General features: G+C 42.0%; 1 protein-coding gene across 1 annotated transcript in view; it reads left to right on the top strand.

The window, feature by feature from the left end:
- The window catches only part of FBXO8 (F-box protein 8), a 109,583-nt gene extending 90,460 nt beyond the window's left edge, over positions 1-19,123 (top strand). The window contains exons 6-7 of the mRNA XM_069244556.1: positions 4,125-4,321; positions 18,491-19,123. Coding sequence (XP_069100657.1) covers positions 4,125-4,321; positions 18,491-18,678 — 385 coding nt within the window. The 3' untranslated portion in view covers positions 18,679-19,123. The remainder of the gene's footprint in view (positions 1-4,124; positions 4,322-18,490) is intronic.
- The last annotated feature ends 862 nt before the right edge of the window (positions 19,124-19,985 follow it).

Genomic DNA, 19,985 nt, shown 5'->3' with positions numbered 1-19,985 from the left:
GCACCCTGGGATTGATTTTTGCCTCACTTCCCAGGAAGTGGTCATCAAAGGGGGAAGGAGCCTGCCTGTGATTGGACCACCAGGACCCCCTTGCTTTCCACCTAGGAGCAAGGATAAATATGGTAGAGCTGCACTTACACCTCAGGTCCCTGTTGGGAGAAGATACTGGAGAATAAGGACTGCCCTGCTGGACACTGCACTCACAAGGACTGCACCAGCTGCATACTTTGGGCTTCAACAAGAAAAGGACTTTATCTTGCTTCTACAAATCCCTGAGTGGACTCCCTATTTGCTTCAGGTACAAAGGAGCTGACCAGAGTCCACTGCATCAAGTCCTGCAAACTGAGCCCAGCTGACCAGCGTTCAGTGGCCATTTGAGGATTCTGACTAGGTGCACTCTGGGGATTGTGGTCCTAAATTCCAAGGAGCAACTCAGAGCTTCTGGAACCTTGGATCAAGTTGTGGACGCTCCAAGGACCCAAAAAAGGACCTCTGGAAGAAGATCCATAGGTTTGGAGACGTGTGGAGGAACTCCATAAGTTGAAGAGGGACATTGTGGGAGTTGCTGTCCCAGACCCCAAGAAGCAAACCAGAGTCTCCGAACCCTTGGCTGGTGCTGTGGACCACTTTCCTGAATCAAGAAACACTTCTGAAAAGTAAGAATAATAGTGTTACCTCATGGGTGGCCTGAACTCTGGACTTTGTCCCTTTCCAGTGTGACCTTTATTAACCCTTTGAGCACTAGTTGCTTCTTTGTGCTAGAAAACATTAATCCTTTAAAAATTCATGTCTCTGGTTCCCCTTATTCGATTGTAATCATTTTGGTGTCATCTTAAAGATAAAAATATAATCTATTTTCATAAATTGGTGTTGGATTTTTATTGGGTGTTGTGTTTTACTTATTTACTGTTTTGTGATTTTTAAATGCTTTACACTCTTGTCTCCTAATTTAAGCCTTGTCGCTTGTTGCCAAGCTACCAAGGGTTGAGCTACGTTTAATTTATGGAGACCTAACTGGACCCAAGTGAGGGTTAGTCACCTATTGGTAGGTGTAGGTACTTACCTGCCCTTACCAATAATCCACTTACCAACAATGTGTTTTCTATGTCCACCAGATGAGGGGTGTTGTGGTTTAAAAAGTTATTTACAGTAGAAAGGGGCAGATTTAGATCTTGGTGGATGACCCATCGTCGTTCAAGGTGACAGAGTAAATTACTTGTTTGTCCTGACAAAGTTGCCTCCTGTCAAGTTTCTAAATGTACATCGGCCCAGCAGATATTTCAAGCATTAACAGGAACCCCAATTGTGATGGATCAAATGTACTCACTCAATTGTGCTTGCAAATGGAGTGGTGTCAACTTGGGAAGTTGATGTGCGCTTGGGCCCTGTGAGTTGGTTAGTAGGGGACAAATGTCCTCTTAGTAATGAATATATCCTACATGAAGCTGGAACAGAATCCAGACTGAAGTTGGCTAAATCTAGGTTCACTACTGTTTTCCCATTTTCCACCTTCGGACTGATTGAGCTAGCAGCTTCCTGGATTTTGGACCAACTTAGCGTGGGATAAATTAATTACTAAGAATAATTTTTTCCCCTACTAACCGAATTGAAGTGCTTCAATAAGGGAATCTGAAGATAATTATTTTAACATTTTTAAGTCGAAATAGCACCAATGAACAAATATGTTCAGAAGTGGTCATGGTAAACTGACCATAGCACAATTTGAGGCTGACCACGTTGGAGCACGAATCGGATACACCAACAAGGTTTGTCCTGGTATAATGTTTTACCATCTGACCTATTCTGTTAAGTCCCAATCCACCTCAGGAGTACACTTCAGATCTCCCCAGGACAACAGGGAAGGTGCTTTAGAGATGCACTAGGTGCCAGGCAGAGGACAACAGCAGAGTTAAGTCCATGGCCTGTTGCCACTAGACATCTGGACAGTTGCAGGAAAGGCCTCTTGTAGCTTGTAATATCACTGTAGCTTGAACAGGAGGTTAGCCTTATGACCCTTCAAGTTTACTTCTTTATCCTGTGTACAAGAGGGAGCAGGTCCAGTCCTTCAGTGCTAATCTCAGGTCACCGATAGCAGGTCCAGTACTCTTCTGATGTTCTACAGTTCCAGGAAGTGTTCTTTTGAGGGGGTGCTTGAAGGTGCCACACTTACGCCTTGCACTAGCTAGTGAGCAGTAATGCCTTCTGGGCAAGCCATAGCCAATGCAGTAAAAGTTAGTGGCATCAAACTTATCCTCATTAAACATTTTTGAGATGGCAAAAGTCTTAAGCCACACTGAACCTGGACTTAGGGCTGTGTGTGTATGTGTGGCGTGTGTACTATGGTAATCCTGGTGTCCTCCCACACCTATCACTAAAATCCAGTTTAGAGCAGGTACTGTACCCACAAGAAACCCTGAGACAGAAGTCTGGTAGGAAAAAGCAGAGTCCCACTGCAATCAGACTGTGTATTCACAAAAATCTTCTTGTTCTCTACCTATCCAGTTATGCCCTAAGGATACATGTAAACCAAGAGACAGAAATCATGAAATACAAAAGAAGAGTACAGCCGCAACCAGGCAGTGGGATCATAAGAATTTTCTTGACTTCCTTTTCTCACCATTTCAAGAGTGCCCGAAGTGTTATATGTGACCCCAGCAGACCTGTAAACAGGACTTGACACTGAAGCATGATTTGATACTGTAATGTAAAAAAGGATGCCCTCAGGCCCCACCCTACTTATGTGGTGGGGTTCAGAAGATTCCTCTCTGCCCATTCATGTCAGCCTATTGTTTTCGTCTGGGTGGCATTTCACACCTTTTCACTCCTCTTCTTATAAGGCTACTGACTTGGGTGAAACTATAGAGCCAATACAAATTAGCCTCCGGGAAGTTCAAGCAGGGAAGTGTAGTTTCCTAAAAGTTACTTTTCATTAGTATTAATTAAACATCTGACTTCACCATTGAATTGGATTTTAATAACTACTAAAAATAGTTGTTCCTTTTGTAGCTAGTCGCTGGTTTTCTATGTTGGACAGCTAAGCCTGCCACAGTAAAATAAAATAGCTTTTAGGTGCTTGTCGCTATAAGGACATGGTAACATTAAACTTCTACATGTTCTACTTTTAAACACCTTCGACCCAGCCTCGTGGGCTTCAAGGCTTTCACAGAGGTGATTTAACATTATTTAAAAAGTAGGTTTTGACCTCTCAAAAGGGTTTATTTTGATAGGCCAAATTGCAATTTTTACACTGTTTACACTGCTACAGCCAGGGTATTGTAGGCCTGAAGCCAGGTTTGCACTGCCATTGTAGAGGATGGCACAATATGTGCTGCAGTTTACTAGTGGCATTTAACTTCCAGGCCCTGGGTGTGCTTTACCCCATATTCTAGAGACCTGTAGGCAAGTTAAACATGCCAATTGGGAGTATGCCAATTCAATCATGTTTCTAGGCGGAGCACAGACACTTTACTACTGGTTAGTAGGAGTAAGGTGCTAAGAGTTTTACATCCAGCAACAAAAAACGAATAGGGACCAGCAAAAATCTGGTTTGACCAAACAGGCAGATTTCCTACTCAATAGTATGCTGATCATTATAACAAAATCCTCATTAAATTTAGATATGTCTAGTTCTTTGAAACTAAGTCCTCCTCTGACCTGTTCATCAGGATGGCTGCCAGTAATACCTCTGGTACCTCTTAAATTAGTTATAGATAATTAGAGGAATTCCATAATTTTCTGTACTTAGTCTTTGATAAAGCCCACTTGGTGACTGCTCACCAATTGATGCATGTAGCAATGAATTGATGGAATATTAACTATTCAGTAAGTAAATATTATACTTGTTTGTATGTTATTTCCTCTATAAATGACTGTTATTTTTATCAGATTTCTCAGACAATTGCTTTTTTGGTTGATTTGTATTAGATACTAACTGTAATATACAAATGTCCTTACGTAAGCATCAAGGATGCTCATTTTAGAGTATTTTTGATAAGCAAAAAAGTCACACCCCTTTCTCAAATATAAATATGTATGTATAAATGTTTTCGTGCACATATCTCATGCTTCTTTGTGCTTTACATTTGAGACGTCAATAAAATGCCTATTTTCTTTTGTTTTTAAAGGAGAGACGTTTTAGATGAACTTGTGACGTTGCACAACTTTAGCAATCAGTTCTTGCCAAATGCACTAAGAAACTTTTTCCGGCATATTCATGCACCTGAAGAACGTGGAGAGTACCTTGAGACTCTCATCACAAAATTCTCACACAGATTCTGCGCATGCAATCCAGGACTGACGCGAGACCTTGGCCTTAGTCCTGGTAAGAAAAATGGGTACTTACAAAAAAAAAAATTAACATAAATGAATGAGTTTTGCCTGTAAAACATTTTTATGATTTTGTTTTGACCATTGTCTTGTTTTTGTACACATACTTCTATACTATACGTTCAGTTGCTAAGACAGAACTTGGAGCACTTTCTACATTATGTATTCAATATTTTTATTTGGTAAGACAGGTGAATTCCCCGACCATCACATTCTGCGCTGTGGACAGTAGGATGTGTATTCTACTATGATGGTCATTGGGTCTTTTGAATGTTTGTTGCTGAGCCTTTTTGGAGTCATCTGTTGGATTTCAAGCCATGGTAGTACACTGTGTGTGTAGACATTTGTGCTAAAATGCATTTTTAATTGTTATAAATGAATAATATGTTATAATAATTACTGACAAAAATGTTGTGCTAACATCTATTGACGTTTTTAGGAATGTCACTTTTTAAAAATAAAAATATAAACCTTTTACTTTGCGTCCATTTAGTCACCTTTATTGGTTTGCATTTTCTTATTGATATTTTTCTGATTCATTTGCACATGATCTGTGTTTTGATTGTGAATTCAGACTAATCATGAATATCTCTGTTGCAGCTACTGGGCTGTTAGGGAAATCAGCACCTTTAGTGTAATACCCATCCACATAGCAGACATTGTTTCTAAAACTTTACTGTTATATTATTCTGATATGTCATTGAGTACACCAAAAACTATTCAATGTTCTTAAGCAAACACAGGGCTTTATTGGTACTTAGTTAAAATTTAAGCATTAATGTAATAACAAGGCTTATAAAATGAAAGTAAAATAACTGGGTGTGGTTAATTTTCATTTTGTGACTGAGATAAATCTCTACATAGTGGAAAACAAGTAATCTCTGGCGTATGTAAGTCCTAACTCCTTGTTCCCTGCCTGGAATAGCATCCGCGAAAATAGTATTAGACATTTCATATTGCTTTTTTTTTTTTTTAAGTGGGTGTTTCGTTCATCTCCTGAGTCTGCTGGATGCAGAACATAAAAGAATAAGAGAATGTTCATGGAATCTTTCTTACAGAGAATATATACATGAAGTAAAATGCTTGGCATGCTTCTCCTTTCCTGACAGTTATTCTAAACATTCTGGAGAATATATGGGTGGGAAGCAGATCTAGCACAGCAGTACTTAACCTTTTGACTTCTGTGGACCCCTGCTGATTCATTACTGAAATCCAGGGCCCCCCACTGAGTCATTCTTGGAGGCCGGGGACCCTCGACCTAAGCAATTTCTATGATTTAAACTTTCAAAAATTACAGAAAATACAAAAATAAGTATAATGTAAGTGCTCAAATATTGAAATATTTCGTTTATTTCACAATCAACTATAGAAAGTTTTCAGATTTTCAACTTTCGTTATTTATTAGTATAATATTTATTAATTTTAATTTAATAACTAATATTTTGTCAAACTGTTGCAGATCTCCTGAGTAGGCCTTGCAGAACTTCTTGGTTCCTTAGACCACAGGTTAAGAACCACTGTCAGGAGCCACTGGTGAACTCTGAAAGTGGTGGGGTATTAATTTCTATCCTGAATTGCACCATTGATCATTGAACCAGAAGGGCCTAACAGTGCATTTTACAGCAAAACGTTTCATTTTTAAGCATAACGTCACTTAGAAGTCTCTGTATTGCCATGGACTAAACAAGCTGTTAAAAAATAAAAAAATTCCCATAGTGTATAATATTGTTATAGCATATTTGTTTAATCCTACAGTCTGGTTCCTTTCATTTTTTAACACTATGACTTCCAAATTATCTCACTTAGCACAGGTATAACCATCCCTAGTGCCCATTGTCTGTGTTTGAACATGTTTTATTACTTTTAATGTTATGAGAGGGTTAAGAGAGAAGAGGGGAGGTAGAGTGTGTGTGTGTGTGTGTGTGTGCGCGTGTGTTTGTCTCAGTCTGTCTACCTTTCTGTTTGATGGGCAACTGGTTGTTTTGCTTTTTTATGATATGAAGTCCTTTTTTCCGAACCCATCACATCTCTATTCTTTTGATATTTTCTTCCTTCCAACAATTTAAGGAGGGGAGACTCAGCCTCCATCTCGGGTTATGAAGAAACAGAGGTTCATGGACCTGCTTAAAATGTTCTACTCTTAAAGATAAACAGTGTCATTAATGCAGTAACATACATAGCAAAGGTACATATGAAGAGTCATAAAGTATCACAAAAACACATTGGCAGGTGCTAAAATTTTCAATGTATCCAAAAATGCAATAATGAGCAAAAATTGACCCCTTAGTTTCCTGTCAGACCACAACCTCAGTGTAACAACAACAACTACAAGCCAAGTGATCATAACCAGCCTCTTATCTGTTAAGAATATGTTTACCACCTTTCATTTACCATGGGCGTCTCTTTTATGCTCATGTAGCCCCATTAACTCTCTCCATCTGTTTTGAGACTGTATCTTTCCTCTAGCACCTCAAATCATTGCTAGTGCTCACAATTACGAAGAATATGTATACCCTTTTTGCTAGGAACTCTCAGACTCTCATTCAGTTGTTAGGATTCTCTTGTTTTTCTCCTCAACTTTGTTAATGCTTTGTGTGAGCTGCTTTTAGGGTACCAAACACGTCTTTGACGTATGCTTTCACCATTGATATGTTTGTGTTTACACATATGTATAAAAACATCTTTCTTGCATTTTAGTACCTTAGAATGTGTTATCTTATCCCTGTTCATATGTACCTATAATAATGATGTGACCTGTGTTTCTTCATATTCAAAGTATCCCATCCATCGTCCACCATTAACCTCTCGAAGAGGGGTTGCAGAGAAGCAGCCAATAGAAGTACAGGTCACCCTATTTCTTCCATTCCTGGTTGATATCAAAGAGTGTAACTTCAAGAAGAACAACATTGAGGGATGAGTTGCCATCATGAATGATAGAAAGTGGACTACCTCCAGTGATGTCACGGCATATACTGTCTGTTGATGTTGGACTGGTCTTCTCATTCACTACCAAGACTAAAAGACGAGAGCCATCTACTTTTAATCCCACCCAGAACACAACTAGTTGACATTGAGTTCATTCAGCAACTACTAAAAAGATTTTAAGACTCCAAGTAGTTGCAGAAAGCGGAGTCAGTACTGCTGCGATTTCAACAGGTTCATGTCTGTTTGAGGAAATGTCATTTCAGCTGACCTGAAGTGCACCAGAGTTATCCAAAAGGTGATACATGATAAGTTCATAAATAGCAAGGACAGCCATAGTTCCCTGTGAGTCTACACATCAGAATAAATTCACTATACTCCAAGGAGGCACCAAACACAAACAGTTAGCACAAAATCAGACTGATTGTGGCACACATTGACCTTTATGACTAATTGTCCCCGACTCGTATTTTGATAGTGGATAGCTGGCAATCAAAACCCATTACTGGAGTGTATTTCATATTAACTTTGCCTTTGATGTCCCTTAGACCAAAGCATGAGTGGTTTCTACAGGAGCTGTGTGTGTGTGTGTGTGTGTGTTGTGTGTGTGTGGGTGTTGGGGGGTGGGGACTTAAGGAGCAGTAGGAAGGGGGAGGAATGCGAATCGGTGGCAGTACGTATAACTCAATATTTAGTAAAAATAACCACTTATATGACAGAAACAAGAGAGTGTGTTTTCCGTCGCCATGTGTATGGAAAGTCCCAAGTGAAATCTGAAAAATACCTTACTGTACCAACTTAAAGCACCTGTACCAAACTATTTACTACAGGATACATTTAGTCTAGGGATGTAGCACCCCAAACACCCCACCCCCGAAGCTATACCCCTAATCATAATTCAACTTGATCCTGCTGCAGCCAAAACTGCTACTTCATTATTACTAAAGAATTCAGACCATCTGACAGGGACCTGGACTTTTTTTCTCCTTACTCAGCAGGCGTCATACTGAAGAAGGTATACTCGCATTGTAGTTCTGACACTCCATCAGAGAAGGAAAGCTAAGAAATTAACAGGACTGGAAACAAGTCTGCAGCATGGATTCCAAATCCATAAAAGCATATTGTTTGGATACACAAAATTTCCTTGCCTGTTGTCTACCATTTTCCTGAGCAAATGTCTTGTTTACACTTTAAAGTTGGTTCTCTGGGTAAGCCCATTTTTACTGCTTAATCGTGACCATATAATTTGCACATTTACCTTTTGACTTTTCCCTTACCCTTTTTTACAAATTGGTACTTTCCCTATTGATTGTTTTTGATTGATGTTACCTTTATCAAACACCCCCAAACTCCTTTCACCTTCAAACTCATTACTAAGCGCTCCACCCATACCCTTCCACTGAAACCTTTCACACCTTAACACTTCACCTTTAATCTCTAAACTTCTCACAACTAAGGGCTTCAAACTTCATCCTCAAACTGTCACCATTTACCCCAAACCCTTTTCAACCCTTGTCCCTTGAATCTTTCACTTGAGCCATTCACCATTTCACCAACTCACCCCTCAACCATTCACCGTTAAGCCCTTCACCAGTAATCACTACACACTGCACCTTTCAGCCCTTCACTATTTACCTCTAAGCCTTTCATCTCTAAGCCCTTCACACAGAACCCCAAACCCTTTATCATTGACCCCTAACGTTTTAGCTCTTCACCTGTGAAACCTTTATCTTTTACCTTTAATGGCTTAACCCTACACCCATAATCTCTTCACCCTTAAACCATTTGTCCATAAACTCCATCACTGCTCGTGCTTCACCCTAAACCTTTAGCCCTTCAACCCTAAACGCTTCCCCATTCTCCTCTTAACCGTTCAGCCTCAAACCCTTGACCCTTTGACTTTCAACTATATACTATACACCCTTTAACCCTTCAACCCTAAATCCTTCCGCCCTACATCTGTCACCTCATATCCTTTCCTTTCACCCTTAAACCAATTACCATTCAGCCCTAAACCTATCATCCATCACCCTTAAACCCTTTGCCCTTAAATCCTTCACTCCTAAATCCTTCACTTTTCGCCTTTTATACCCTTCACCCTTGGTCCTTTGCTCTAACACAGTATCCTATCCCGATCTTAAAAGCATATTTCTTGTTTATTATTTATATACCTTGCCATTGTATTTATTTATAAAAAATGTCAGACAAGAAGGTTTCCAATTACATTGTAATCCATGATGAAACGATGTAATGATGAAATGGATCTAACAAAATAGTATGTTGCCTTCAAGTGCTGATGTTGTTCGTGAATGGTATAATATGTCCCTGAAGTCAATGCAAATATTTATGATTAGCTCCTTACGGAGACTGGCCAGAGGGGTCTATACAAAGGAATGTTGTTTTCAAATTAGATTATTTGTGCCTCAGAAAGCGAGGCCAACTTATCATTGTATGGATTTTGCTATTGTATGTTCATTCCTTAAGCATGAATACCATCCAAAAGGTTGTGCCATTCAGTGTGCATACACTATTCAGAATACACAATTCAAAATGCAAGTGGAAAACAGAGTCTGACACTTTGAAGGCAGTTGGATTTGAAAAAATGAGAGGATACCCAACCTCTCATTTCATATGACAGGGAGATCATCCAACCACCAAAAGTTGAATCCGTTTTTGACATCTGCCAAAAAATCACCAGCTATGTCAGAAGCCCTAATTTTGTTACAGCTTGCTATGAGGAGGAAAAAGAGGTTGAGAGCCATATGCCCAAGCTGGAACTGTAAACCGATCTCAAAGCGACAACTCCTCCTCTCACTGTGAAAGAATGGAGAGCGTTTCAGATTACTTTAACATCTGGCAAATGTTAAAAGAAAATGAAGAAAACAGAGGTAAGTACTTCACACAGTGTACAAAATGGCTACAATCTAATATTCGGAGCATCACTTTCCTTGGGATAATAATTTAGAATGAAAATTATTTTAGTAGCCTAGCTGCAGACTAAAGGGGCAGAACATAATTTATTATTTTAATATTGAAGAAGTCAGTTCACATTAAGTTCACCAGTGTAAACCCCATTGATAAAAAGGTTCTTTCCCCAAATTATTTTAAAGAAACAATGAGAGAAAAGGGATAATGTAGCCAGAGGGGCTGAGAATTCGAAAGCGTGAAACCTGATACTCCTACTTGACGTTCATCAACTGAATCTAATCAAGATCTGTGAGAGTTACCTCTTTGATTACTGGCTCAGCCTACTCAGCTATTTTGGACAGAATTTGCAAACCTGATAATTTTCATCTTTCAGTTGAGATTTTAATGCATGCCAGAGAGTGACATGTCAAACATCTCAAGCACAACACAGTTGCAGAAACCATATGATCCTACATCTAAAGCTCACTAGGAACTCAAGACACCATTTTGTCATTCTATTGCATCACAAAATTGACGAGACATTAAATCAGAGCCCACAAACCTAGATTACATAAAAGAAAGCTAAACCCCACAAGCACACCAAGTGGTGAAAATTACTACATGCATGGTGAACACATCTTTGTAAGTGGGAGAATTCTACGCTTATGTCTTCCATGAAGATTATCATGAATGAGAACTAGGATTACAAGTAAGAAACTTTTCTGATGGATACAACTACCTGTGGATTCCTCAACTTATGAATTTGTCCTTGCGCCAGCATCCGACGGAAAGTCTTCTTCCTAGCTGTCCACGTCGACGAGGACGTCATAATGGCACGGCTCCACGTGACTCCGTCTGATGTCAACGTGCCATTAAGAGTCCTCGTCGGCGTACTGACGTCATTTTTCCTTTTTTCCATGCCTTCGGCGCCAAAGTTTTTTCTTCCTGGCTCGTTGATAACTGTTGCGTTTTGGTGGTTACAATGTCACCTCCAAAAAAGTCCGGTTTCAAACCATGTAGAGAATGTGGGGGTCGGATGTCAGTGACCGACCCTCATTCGGATTGTATTTGGTGCCTTAGTTCAGAGCATGACGTTGAAGGATGCTCATCGTGCCAGAGTATGAATCCTAAAGCTCTAAAAGAGCGTGAGGCGAAGCTTTTTCTGGCAAAAGCGAAGAAGAAGGGCCATAAGAGGGATTCCTCCCATGCTTCACCCAAGAAGCATAAGAAGCGGCGTCAAAATGATTCTCAGTGCCGTCATGACTCTCAACGTCGGTCGGAGCGGAGCCGATCGAGGTTGAGGTTGAGGTCTTCTCTACGCCAGAAAACATGGGAGATGAGCCCTACTGTGACGCCTCAGCCCAGGAGTCAGGAGTTGTCGCTGGCACCATCTGTCTTTGAGATTGTTCATAAAAGCCCTCAGTCGCTGGCTGATGTACAGCAGGCCTCTGCTCAGCAATACCCGGCTTTCCCTGCTCCAGGGGCGGATCCGGCTGCATTTTTTAATGCAATGTATGCTGTTTTTCAATCTATGGCCCCTGCTGGTGCACCGGCGGGTCACACGGGGTCATTGGCGTTTGATTTGGGCTCCCTGGCGCCCTATAATGCGGCTCCATTCATGCCCTTTTGTCCTGCGGAGACTGTCGGATCGGCGCAGAGGGTGTCCCCTTGTGGGAGTTCACCACCTGTGACAGTGGCTCCACCATCGCGTCAGCCGACGCCATCACCGCGCCATCCGACGTCGATGATGTCTCCTTCCAGACCGGCTCCATCGCCTTCCTGCCAACCAACTCCGCGGAGGTCATTGATGGACTCCGTGTCGCCGCCGGGTGAGACTAGGAGTCATCCATCTCTTCCTGGGCCTTTCCGAGGCTCAAAGTCGTCGGCGTCGATGGATTCTTTATCGACGCCGGCTTTGGAGACACATCTTTGGTCTCGTAGGAAGGCTTTAAGACTTTTGGAGGAGGAAGAATATAGACAGCTGGAGGAAGGTGAGATTAAGCCTTCGGATGAATTCCAGGGTCTGGCCACTGCAAGTGGTTTGGGTACTTCCCCGGAGTGGGACATTGCATCTCCGGGGGAGTTTACAGAAGAGGCCGCATCCTTCCATACAGTGGTAAGGAAGGCAGCAGAGTTTCTGGACTTGCCTTAGTCTGTGGCGGAGGTGAAAACTAACCTGCTCACAGAGGTACTGCATCCTTCTGCGTCCAGTGCTGATCCTTTTCTGCCTTTCAATAAGGCTTTAACTGAGCCTATATTGGACTTGTGGAGGAAGCCAGTAACGACTCCTGCAGTGAACAGGGCAGTGGCGAGGAGACATAGGGGCGCACCAGGAGATCCAGTTTTCCTGTCACGACATCCGACTCCGGAAAGCTTAGTAGTCCAGGCGTCTTGCTCCGCGAAGTCTGCTCCTGGAACATTCCCTGGAGTCCCAACTGATAGGGAGTCCAAGAGGATGGAGCAGTCTTCGAAGAAGATCTTTTCATCCTGTAGTATGGCGCTTACGGCTACTAATTCTACCTGTGTGCTGGGCAGGTACGTCCATGCCCTTATGGACTCCGCTAAGGAAATGGCCAAGGATCTGCCACAGGAGATGCAAAGGTCATTTAGATCTCTTTTTATGGATGCGCAGGTGGCTGCACAACAAATTATACAGTCTGGCCTGGACACGTCCGATTCCGTAGCCAGGGCCATGGGAACATCTGTGGCTACTAGGAGGCATGCCTGGTTAAGGTCCTCTGGATTTTCTTCGGAAGTTCAATCCACCTTAATGGATCTACCATTTGATGGGGGAAAAGCTGTTTGGAGGCAAGGCAGACTCTGCCCTTGAACGGTTTAAGGACTGTCGAGCAAGAGCTAAGTCTTTAGGATTACAGACCTCTGCTGCAACATCTTATAGACCTTTTTGCAGGTTTCAGGGGTTTACTCGTGGCTCTGCCTTTCGGAGGTCACAATACTTGGCCCAGCAACCTGCCAATCTGCCCTATCGTGCCTTTAGAGGGCGGGATAGGGGTAGAACCAGAGGGCCAGCCCAGCAGCCCTGGTCTTCATCCTCCTCTTCCGGTGGACAACAGCAGAAGCAGTCCTAGTTTTCCCCACTTTATCGTCCATACTTCTCCTGTAGGGGGAAGATTGAGTTTTTTTCTCCAAAAGTGGGAGTCGATTACAACAGACTCGTGGGTGTTAAGAATTGTGGAAAAAGGTTATGCTCTCCCCTTTCAGGAGTTCCCTCCTTCCTTCCCCCGTCCCTCATTTTGTTCAGAAGACCATCTTCTGTTGTTGCAACAGGAGGTCATGACCATGTTGTCAAAGGGCGCAATAGAGTTGGTGCAGTTGAAAGGGGTCATGGGTGTTATTCAAGATATTTCCTGATTCCCAAAGTGGACGGTCGTCTAAGACCGATTCTAGACTTGAGGATTTTGAATTTGTTCCTCAAGCAGGAAAAATTCAAAATGCTGACCCTAGCGCAGGTACTATTGGCGTTGAACGAAGGAGACTGGATGGTGTCTGTCGACTTGCAGGATGCGTACTTTCATATTCCAATAATCAAGCAACACTACCAGTTTGCGGTCCTTCCGTTTGGACTTACTTCAGCACCTCAGGTTTTTACAAAGGTGATGGCGGTTGTTGCAGCACATCTCAGAAGGAGGGAAGTAGCGGGTTTTCCCTACCTGGACGATTGGTTGATCAAAGCCAAGACTCCAGAGCTTGTGTTGTCTCATCTGCGAATGACAACCCAGTTGTTGTTCGATCTGGGTTTTTCAGTAAATGTACCCAAATCTCACCTCTAGCCCTCTCAACGCCTCCTGTTCATAGGGACAGTACTGGACACAACATTGTTTCGGGCCTACCCCCCGCCTCAGTGGGTTCGGGACAATCAGGCGCTGATTCCAATGTTTCAAATTGGAGCGGCAGTTCCAGTCCTCAAGGCCTTACGCCTGCTAGGTCTGTTTGCTTCTTGCATTCTGTTGGTCACTCAAGCTCGCTGGCATATGAGGGCTCTTCAGTGGTGCCTCTGCAGGCAGTGGTTCCAGCACAAAGGGGATCTCAGGGATTCAATAAAGATCTCCAAGGACGCTGTAGCGGATCTTCATTGGTGGACAGTGGACGGCAACCCTTCCCAAGGAAAACCGTTTTCGCTACCACCTCCTGTGGCCACAGTGATATCGGATGCTTCCACTCTAGGGTGTGGAGCTCACCTGGGGGACCTGGAGATCAAGGGTCATTGGTCTCCAGCGGAACAGATGTTGCATATCAATCTGTTGGAGTTGCGGGCGGTACTTTTGGTGCTCAAGGCCTTCCTCCCTTCCCTTTGCGATCAGTCAGTTCAGGTCCTGACAGACAACACTACCGCGATGTGGTATATAAACAAGCAGGGAGGAGTGGGGTCGTACCTTCTCTACAGAGCAGCTCTGAGGCTCTGGTCCTGGGTTCAGGACCATCAGATCTGCTTAATAGCGAATCATTTGGCCCGGAGTACTGAATGTACGTGCGGACGGTCTCAGTCGTCACTTCTCGGTAGATCACGAGTGGCGTCTCCATCCAGACCTGGTCCTCTACATCTTCAGGATGTGGGGTACGCCTCAGGTGGATTTATTCGCCACTCAAGAGAACGTGCATTGCCCGTTGTTCTGCAGCCTCTAGTATCCGTTGCAAGGAGCTTTGGGGGCTGCGTTTCAGATGTCCTAGAGTGGCCAGTTGCTTTACGCGTTTCCCCCCCATACCCTTGATTCCTCGAGTTCTGAGGAAGGTTCGTCAGGACCGGGCCCAAGTCATCTTGGTGGCACGGGACTGGCCGAGAATGGGTATGGTATACAGACCTGCTTCAACTCTCTCAGTGCTCTCCGCTCCGTCTCCCGCTCAGTGCAGACCTCCTCTCACAGTCGTAGTGGCAGGTTCTACACCCCCACTTCCAGAGCCTGCACCTTCATGCCTGGAGATTAAACAGGGCAACCTGAGTTCCTTTTCTCTCCCACCGGATGTAGTGGATGTTATTCCATCGTCCAGGCGACACTCCAGTAAATCCATTTATGCCGGAAGGTTAGCAAAATTTGTGGTTTGGTGTGGAGAGAATCAAAAAGATCCCTTAAAGGCCCACCTTTCAGATATTCTTTTGTTTGCTCTTGATTTAGCAAAGAAAGGCAGTACAGTTGCTACGGTTAAAGGTTATTTGGCGGCTCTGTCGGCTTTTCTTTGCCTTCCGGACCAACCTTCTTTATTTAAATCTCCGATTGTAAATAGGTTCATTAAGGGTTTAGTTAATAAGTTTCCTCCCACGCCCTTTCACATGCCTCAGTGGGACTTGAATCTGGTATTGACGTTTTTGATGGGTTTGCCTTTCGAGCCCATGCATTCATGTCCGTTGAGATACTTTGTCTTAAAGACTGTTTTCTTGATTGCGATTACTTCTGCTAGGAGGGTTGGGGAGCTTCAAGCCCTTTCTGTTAAGCCTCCTTTTACCATGTTTTTCCCTGATAAAGTGGTGTTGAAAACCAGGTCGGCTTTTCTGCCAAAAGTTGTCACTCCTTTTCATATAGGGCAGGCTATTACCCTTCCCTCGTTCTACCCTCCTTCCCACCCCTCTAAGGATGAAGAGAGGCTCCATCGGCTGGACCTTAAGAGGGCTCTGAGTTTCTACCTGGAGAGGACAAAAGACTTTCATCTGGATGATCAGCTGTTCATAGGGTATGTTGGACAGCGGAAGGGCAGAGCGGTCCAGAAACGAACAATCTCCAGGTGGGTCATCCTGTGTATAAAAGTTTTTTACTCTCTGGCGAAGAAAGTTCCTCCTGAAGGTATCAGGGCCCATTCTACTAGGGCTAAGTCTGCTTCTTCGGCCTTAGCGAGAGGAGTTCCATTGGTAGACATATGTAAAGCGGCAACTTGGGCGTCCCTCCATACCTTCGTAAAACATTATTGTTTGGACTCTGAGGTGAGGAGGGACGGTCATTTTGCTCGCTCGGTATTGCAAGATTTCTTGGTGTAATCAGGCGGGCACCCACCACCGAGTGCGGTACAGCTGTGGGACTCTATTCATAAGGTGAGGAATCCACAGGTAGTTGTATCCATCAGAAGAACAAGTTACTTACCTTCGGCAACGCTTTTTCTGGTGGATACACTAGCTACCTGTGGATTCCTCACAGTCCCTCCCGCCTCCCCGTTGCCTGCCTGATTTCACGGTTATCTTGTAATGGTTGATTTTTGCTTATCTGGAGATATTTATATGTGTGTGTGTGTGTATATATATATATATATATATATATATATATATATATATATATATATATATATATATATATAATTTTTTTTTTTATGTATTTGTGTAAATATATACGTTTAATGGGAGATGCTATTGTGTATATGTATATATTTTTCTTTACCGTTTTTGATGGGTCGGTTCTCACCTGTTCGCCTCAAAGGCATGTAAAAAATAAGGTGAAACTGACTTCAGTACGCCGACGAGGACCTCTTATTGGCACGTTGACGTCAGACGGAGTCACGTGGAGCTGTGCCATTATGACGTCCTCGTCGACAGCTAGGAAGAAGACTTTCCGTCGGATGCTGGCGCAAGGACGAACTCATAAGGTGAGGAATCCACAGGTAGCTAGTGTATCCACCAGAAAAAGCGTTACCGAAGGTAAGTAACTTGTTCTTCTAGCTTTTCGAGGAAAGTCTATTATTTAGCTAACAGCAGTAGTCCATAGTAGAGGAAATGAAGCAAAATTGAGGAAGTGAGGCAGGTGATGCCAGGACAAGAGAGCAAGAGGATGAGAGCAAGTGAGGAAAGCTCAGTAGATGTTGGAGAAGAGATAGTATTGCAGAAATAGTAGAAAAAGATAAAGAATTAGAGGTCTACCGGGAAGAAGCTCTGAGGGTCGGCTGTTCATTCAATCTACAGTGTAAACAGAAAGGTTTTCAGCTTTTTCTCAGGACAGCATTAGGGTCTCTGCCTGTTTTGGTTAGATTGGGAGGGAGTTTGATAGGAAAGGGTAAGCACCAGGGAAAGCATGGGTTAACGTTGATAAATACACTTTTAATTTATTTCAGGTTCAAGGCTTAGGTTACAACAACAACGTCTTAGGTTCAAGTTGGCACCAGGTAACTTAAGGGATGAGCAGAGGTACCTCAACAACAGTAAGCATGTAGATTTAAAGATAACTCAAGTCAGTTTAAACCTTATTCTTGATTCAAAGTGGACTCCTTGCAGATTCCTCTAATGTTCTTGTGACAGATGTAGGCCTTTTTTTCTGCATGAAGAATATCTGTGTTTGGAGTTAAAGAGGATATCGGAGCATCTACTAATATAATATTCCCAACACGTTTTTGGCTAATACTAAGGCATGTGCTACATGATGAAAGTCAGTTGATTGGAGAAACGGTTTGAGTTTCTTGCAGTGTGGAGCATGGCTCTGGATGTTGCTGTTCTCTGTTCTTTCTGTGCTGATATGGGCAAATCCCAGTTAAGTCATATGCTCAAAGATTTGACTTCAGTGTCCCATAGAGGTGTGAACCACCTTTGTGCAGCTCCATCAGATAGTCTTTGTTAAATATTGAGATTTGAGGTTATTGAATAAGGATACATTCTTTGTTTTCTGGATTGTTTTAGGAGATTTATGGGCATCCAGTTTTGTAGGATCAAGTCGCATTTTGACAATGTCAAAATGTCTTGTATTTAAGAGATCTTTAGGTAAGTATGTATTCAATCTGCACGTTGTTGGATCATTATGCACTTTATTTTCATCAAGAAGACAAATGACTCTAAACCGGTTCAACAGCATAGTTGCTTGCGTTGACCCAGGCAGAACACCACATGCAACAGGGAGTGGATTCTGAGACAAGCCCTCTGGCCAGAGCAAATTCTTCCAGTTTGTGTGGAAAAATGAGAACCCATTCAGAACTTCACTCTCTATACACGTGCCAATTTCCAGATCCTCAAAAATCCTCAAAGCAAAACTGAAATTGGTAAAGTTAGAAAGCCAGGAGTAAAACTCAGTATTCCTTGTCCCTCGTCAGTCTACCGTGCATGTTGACCACAAGTCTTCAGGCAGCATTCTGGCTTCAAGTCAACAGGTTCCTGACCACAAAGGCAATTCTTTACCTTACTGTGTTGTATTATAAATGCATCTTGCTTGGTTCATTGCAGATGTGTGTATTTAACTTTATTTTCAAAATTTATGTCAAAATGTTGTGTGGCTACATGTTTGCAGTCTGCTTATGTCCACATTTAATGTAACCTTGTTTTATTTTTCTTACTCATGTTGTGGAGTTTAACTCCAATGTGCATTGTTTCTTGAGATTTTGTCATTAATTTCAGGATTTCTGTGTTTTTGTTTAGATGCAGTGTATGTACTGTGCTATTCTTTGATTCTTCTTTCCATCGATCTCGCCAGCCCTCATGTGAAGAACAAAATGTCAAAGAGGGAGTTTATCAGAAATACGCGGCGTGCAGCTCAGAACATTAGTGAAGATTTTGTAGGGCACCTTTATGACAACATCTACCTTATTGGTCATGTTGCTCTCTAGAAGCACAATTACTAGACCATAGCATTTATAGACTAGAACAACTAAAACCACTCAAGGAAATATTGTGTGGTAGATATTGGGGTTATGTTAGTGCTGGTCATTCTAACCTCTATAATTGTTTTGTGTATGCGCTCCCTTTTCTTACTAATTTTATCAAAAAACTGAAATATTTGACAGAATTTATTTGTTTAATTTTGATAATCATGGTTTGCACTTGGTGCCATTACACTGACAACCGTTTAAGACTGTTAAACTGACATTGTAAAAATCTAGGGCTGATGAACGGTGGTGGCTTTAAGCATTAGATTTGCTTAAAAACATAAACCAATTCCGTTCTTTTTTAAATGCAATGTAATTTGTAAATATTTAACTAAAGAGATTTATAATCATAATATAAAGTTATTAAAAATGTTAAATATTTTAACTAAAGTTTTTTTCTCTATAATACTGTGTGCTGTTTTTATTTTGGACCTTTATATTCCAGTCTTTCGTAGGCCGATCTTTACTGTTTGGCTAATACGTACTGGGGTACCAAAAATTTAAATTCCAAAGTTGTTCCCTTAATGTGACGTTGCCTTGCTTCATTTGTCAGTACTTAAATTATGTTTGCATAACATGCAACATTGCATCTGCAGGTAACATCTTAGTGCTTCTGGAACTATCTCAGTAGAAAACCATTATCATCGCTAGGCCAATATGAAGCATATTACAAATAAATTAAATACCGACATTTGCTGATTTAGGGAATGGAACATCTAAACAAGAGTCAGCACGTTATGTCCACAGTGATAGATTTACTTTGTTGTTTATGTATTGGGACGGAGGGTGATGATGACTAGTACTCATTCTGCCCACATAGCGAAAAAGTGAAATAGTCCTGTTCCTCATAGTAAATGAACACTGGGAGTGTCTCTTGGAGTTGGATGTAAAAGGCTTCTATGTTTAAAACAAAAAAACTCTATTTTGATCTAACTTAAAATGAGGCAACAGAAGGTTGGTGTTCTCTCAGTTCAGGCTGGAACCTATGACTGTTTACGGTGGTAGAACTGTAGTATAGTGTAGTAGCAGCACTACAGAATCACTTTCTGTCACATGAAAGAGCCTCATAAAAGAACTAAATAAATAGTGGTGCCTTTAGACTGTAGTAAAATGGGTGATCGCTTGCTACATGACTAAGAGTGCAACTGAAAGAGGTAGAAGATTGTAAATGCTGTCATGTAGATGGGAAAAAGAGAGGTATTAAAGATCAATTTCTAGATGTGATTGGATGAAAGAGGGCTTTAGTCTGATTACAATCAATTCAAAAA

This window comes from Pleurodeles waltl, chromosome 1_2 (assembly GCF_031143425.1).
Source record: "Pleurodeles waltl isolate 20211129_DDA chromosome 1_2, aPleWal1.hap1.20221129, whole genome shotgun sequence".
In the NCBI taxonomy this organism is placed as follows: Eukaryota; Metazoa; Chordata; class Amphibia; order Caudata; family Salamandridae; genus Pleurodeles; species Pleurodeles waltl.
Note: the sequence above shows the minus strand (reverse complement) of the source record. Positions and strands in the feature narration are given on the sequence as shown.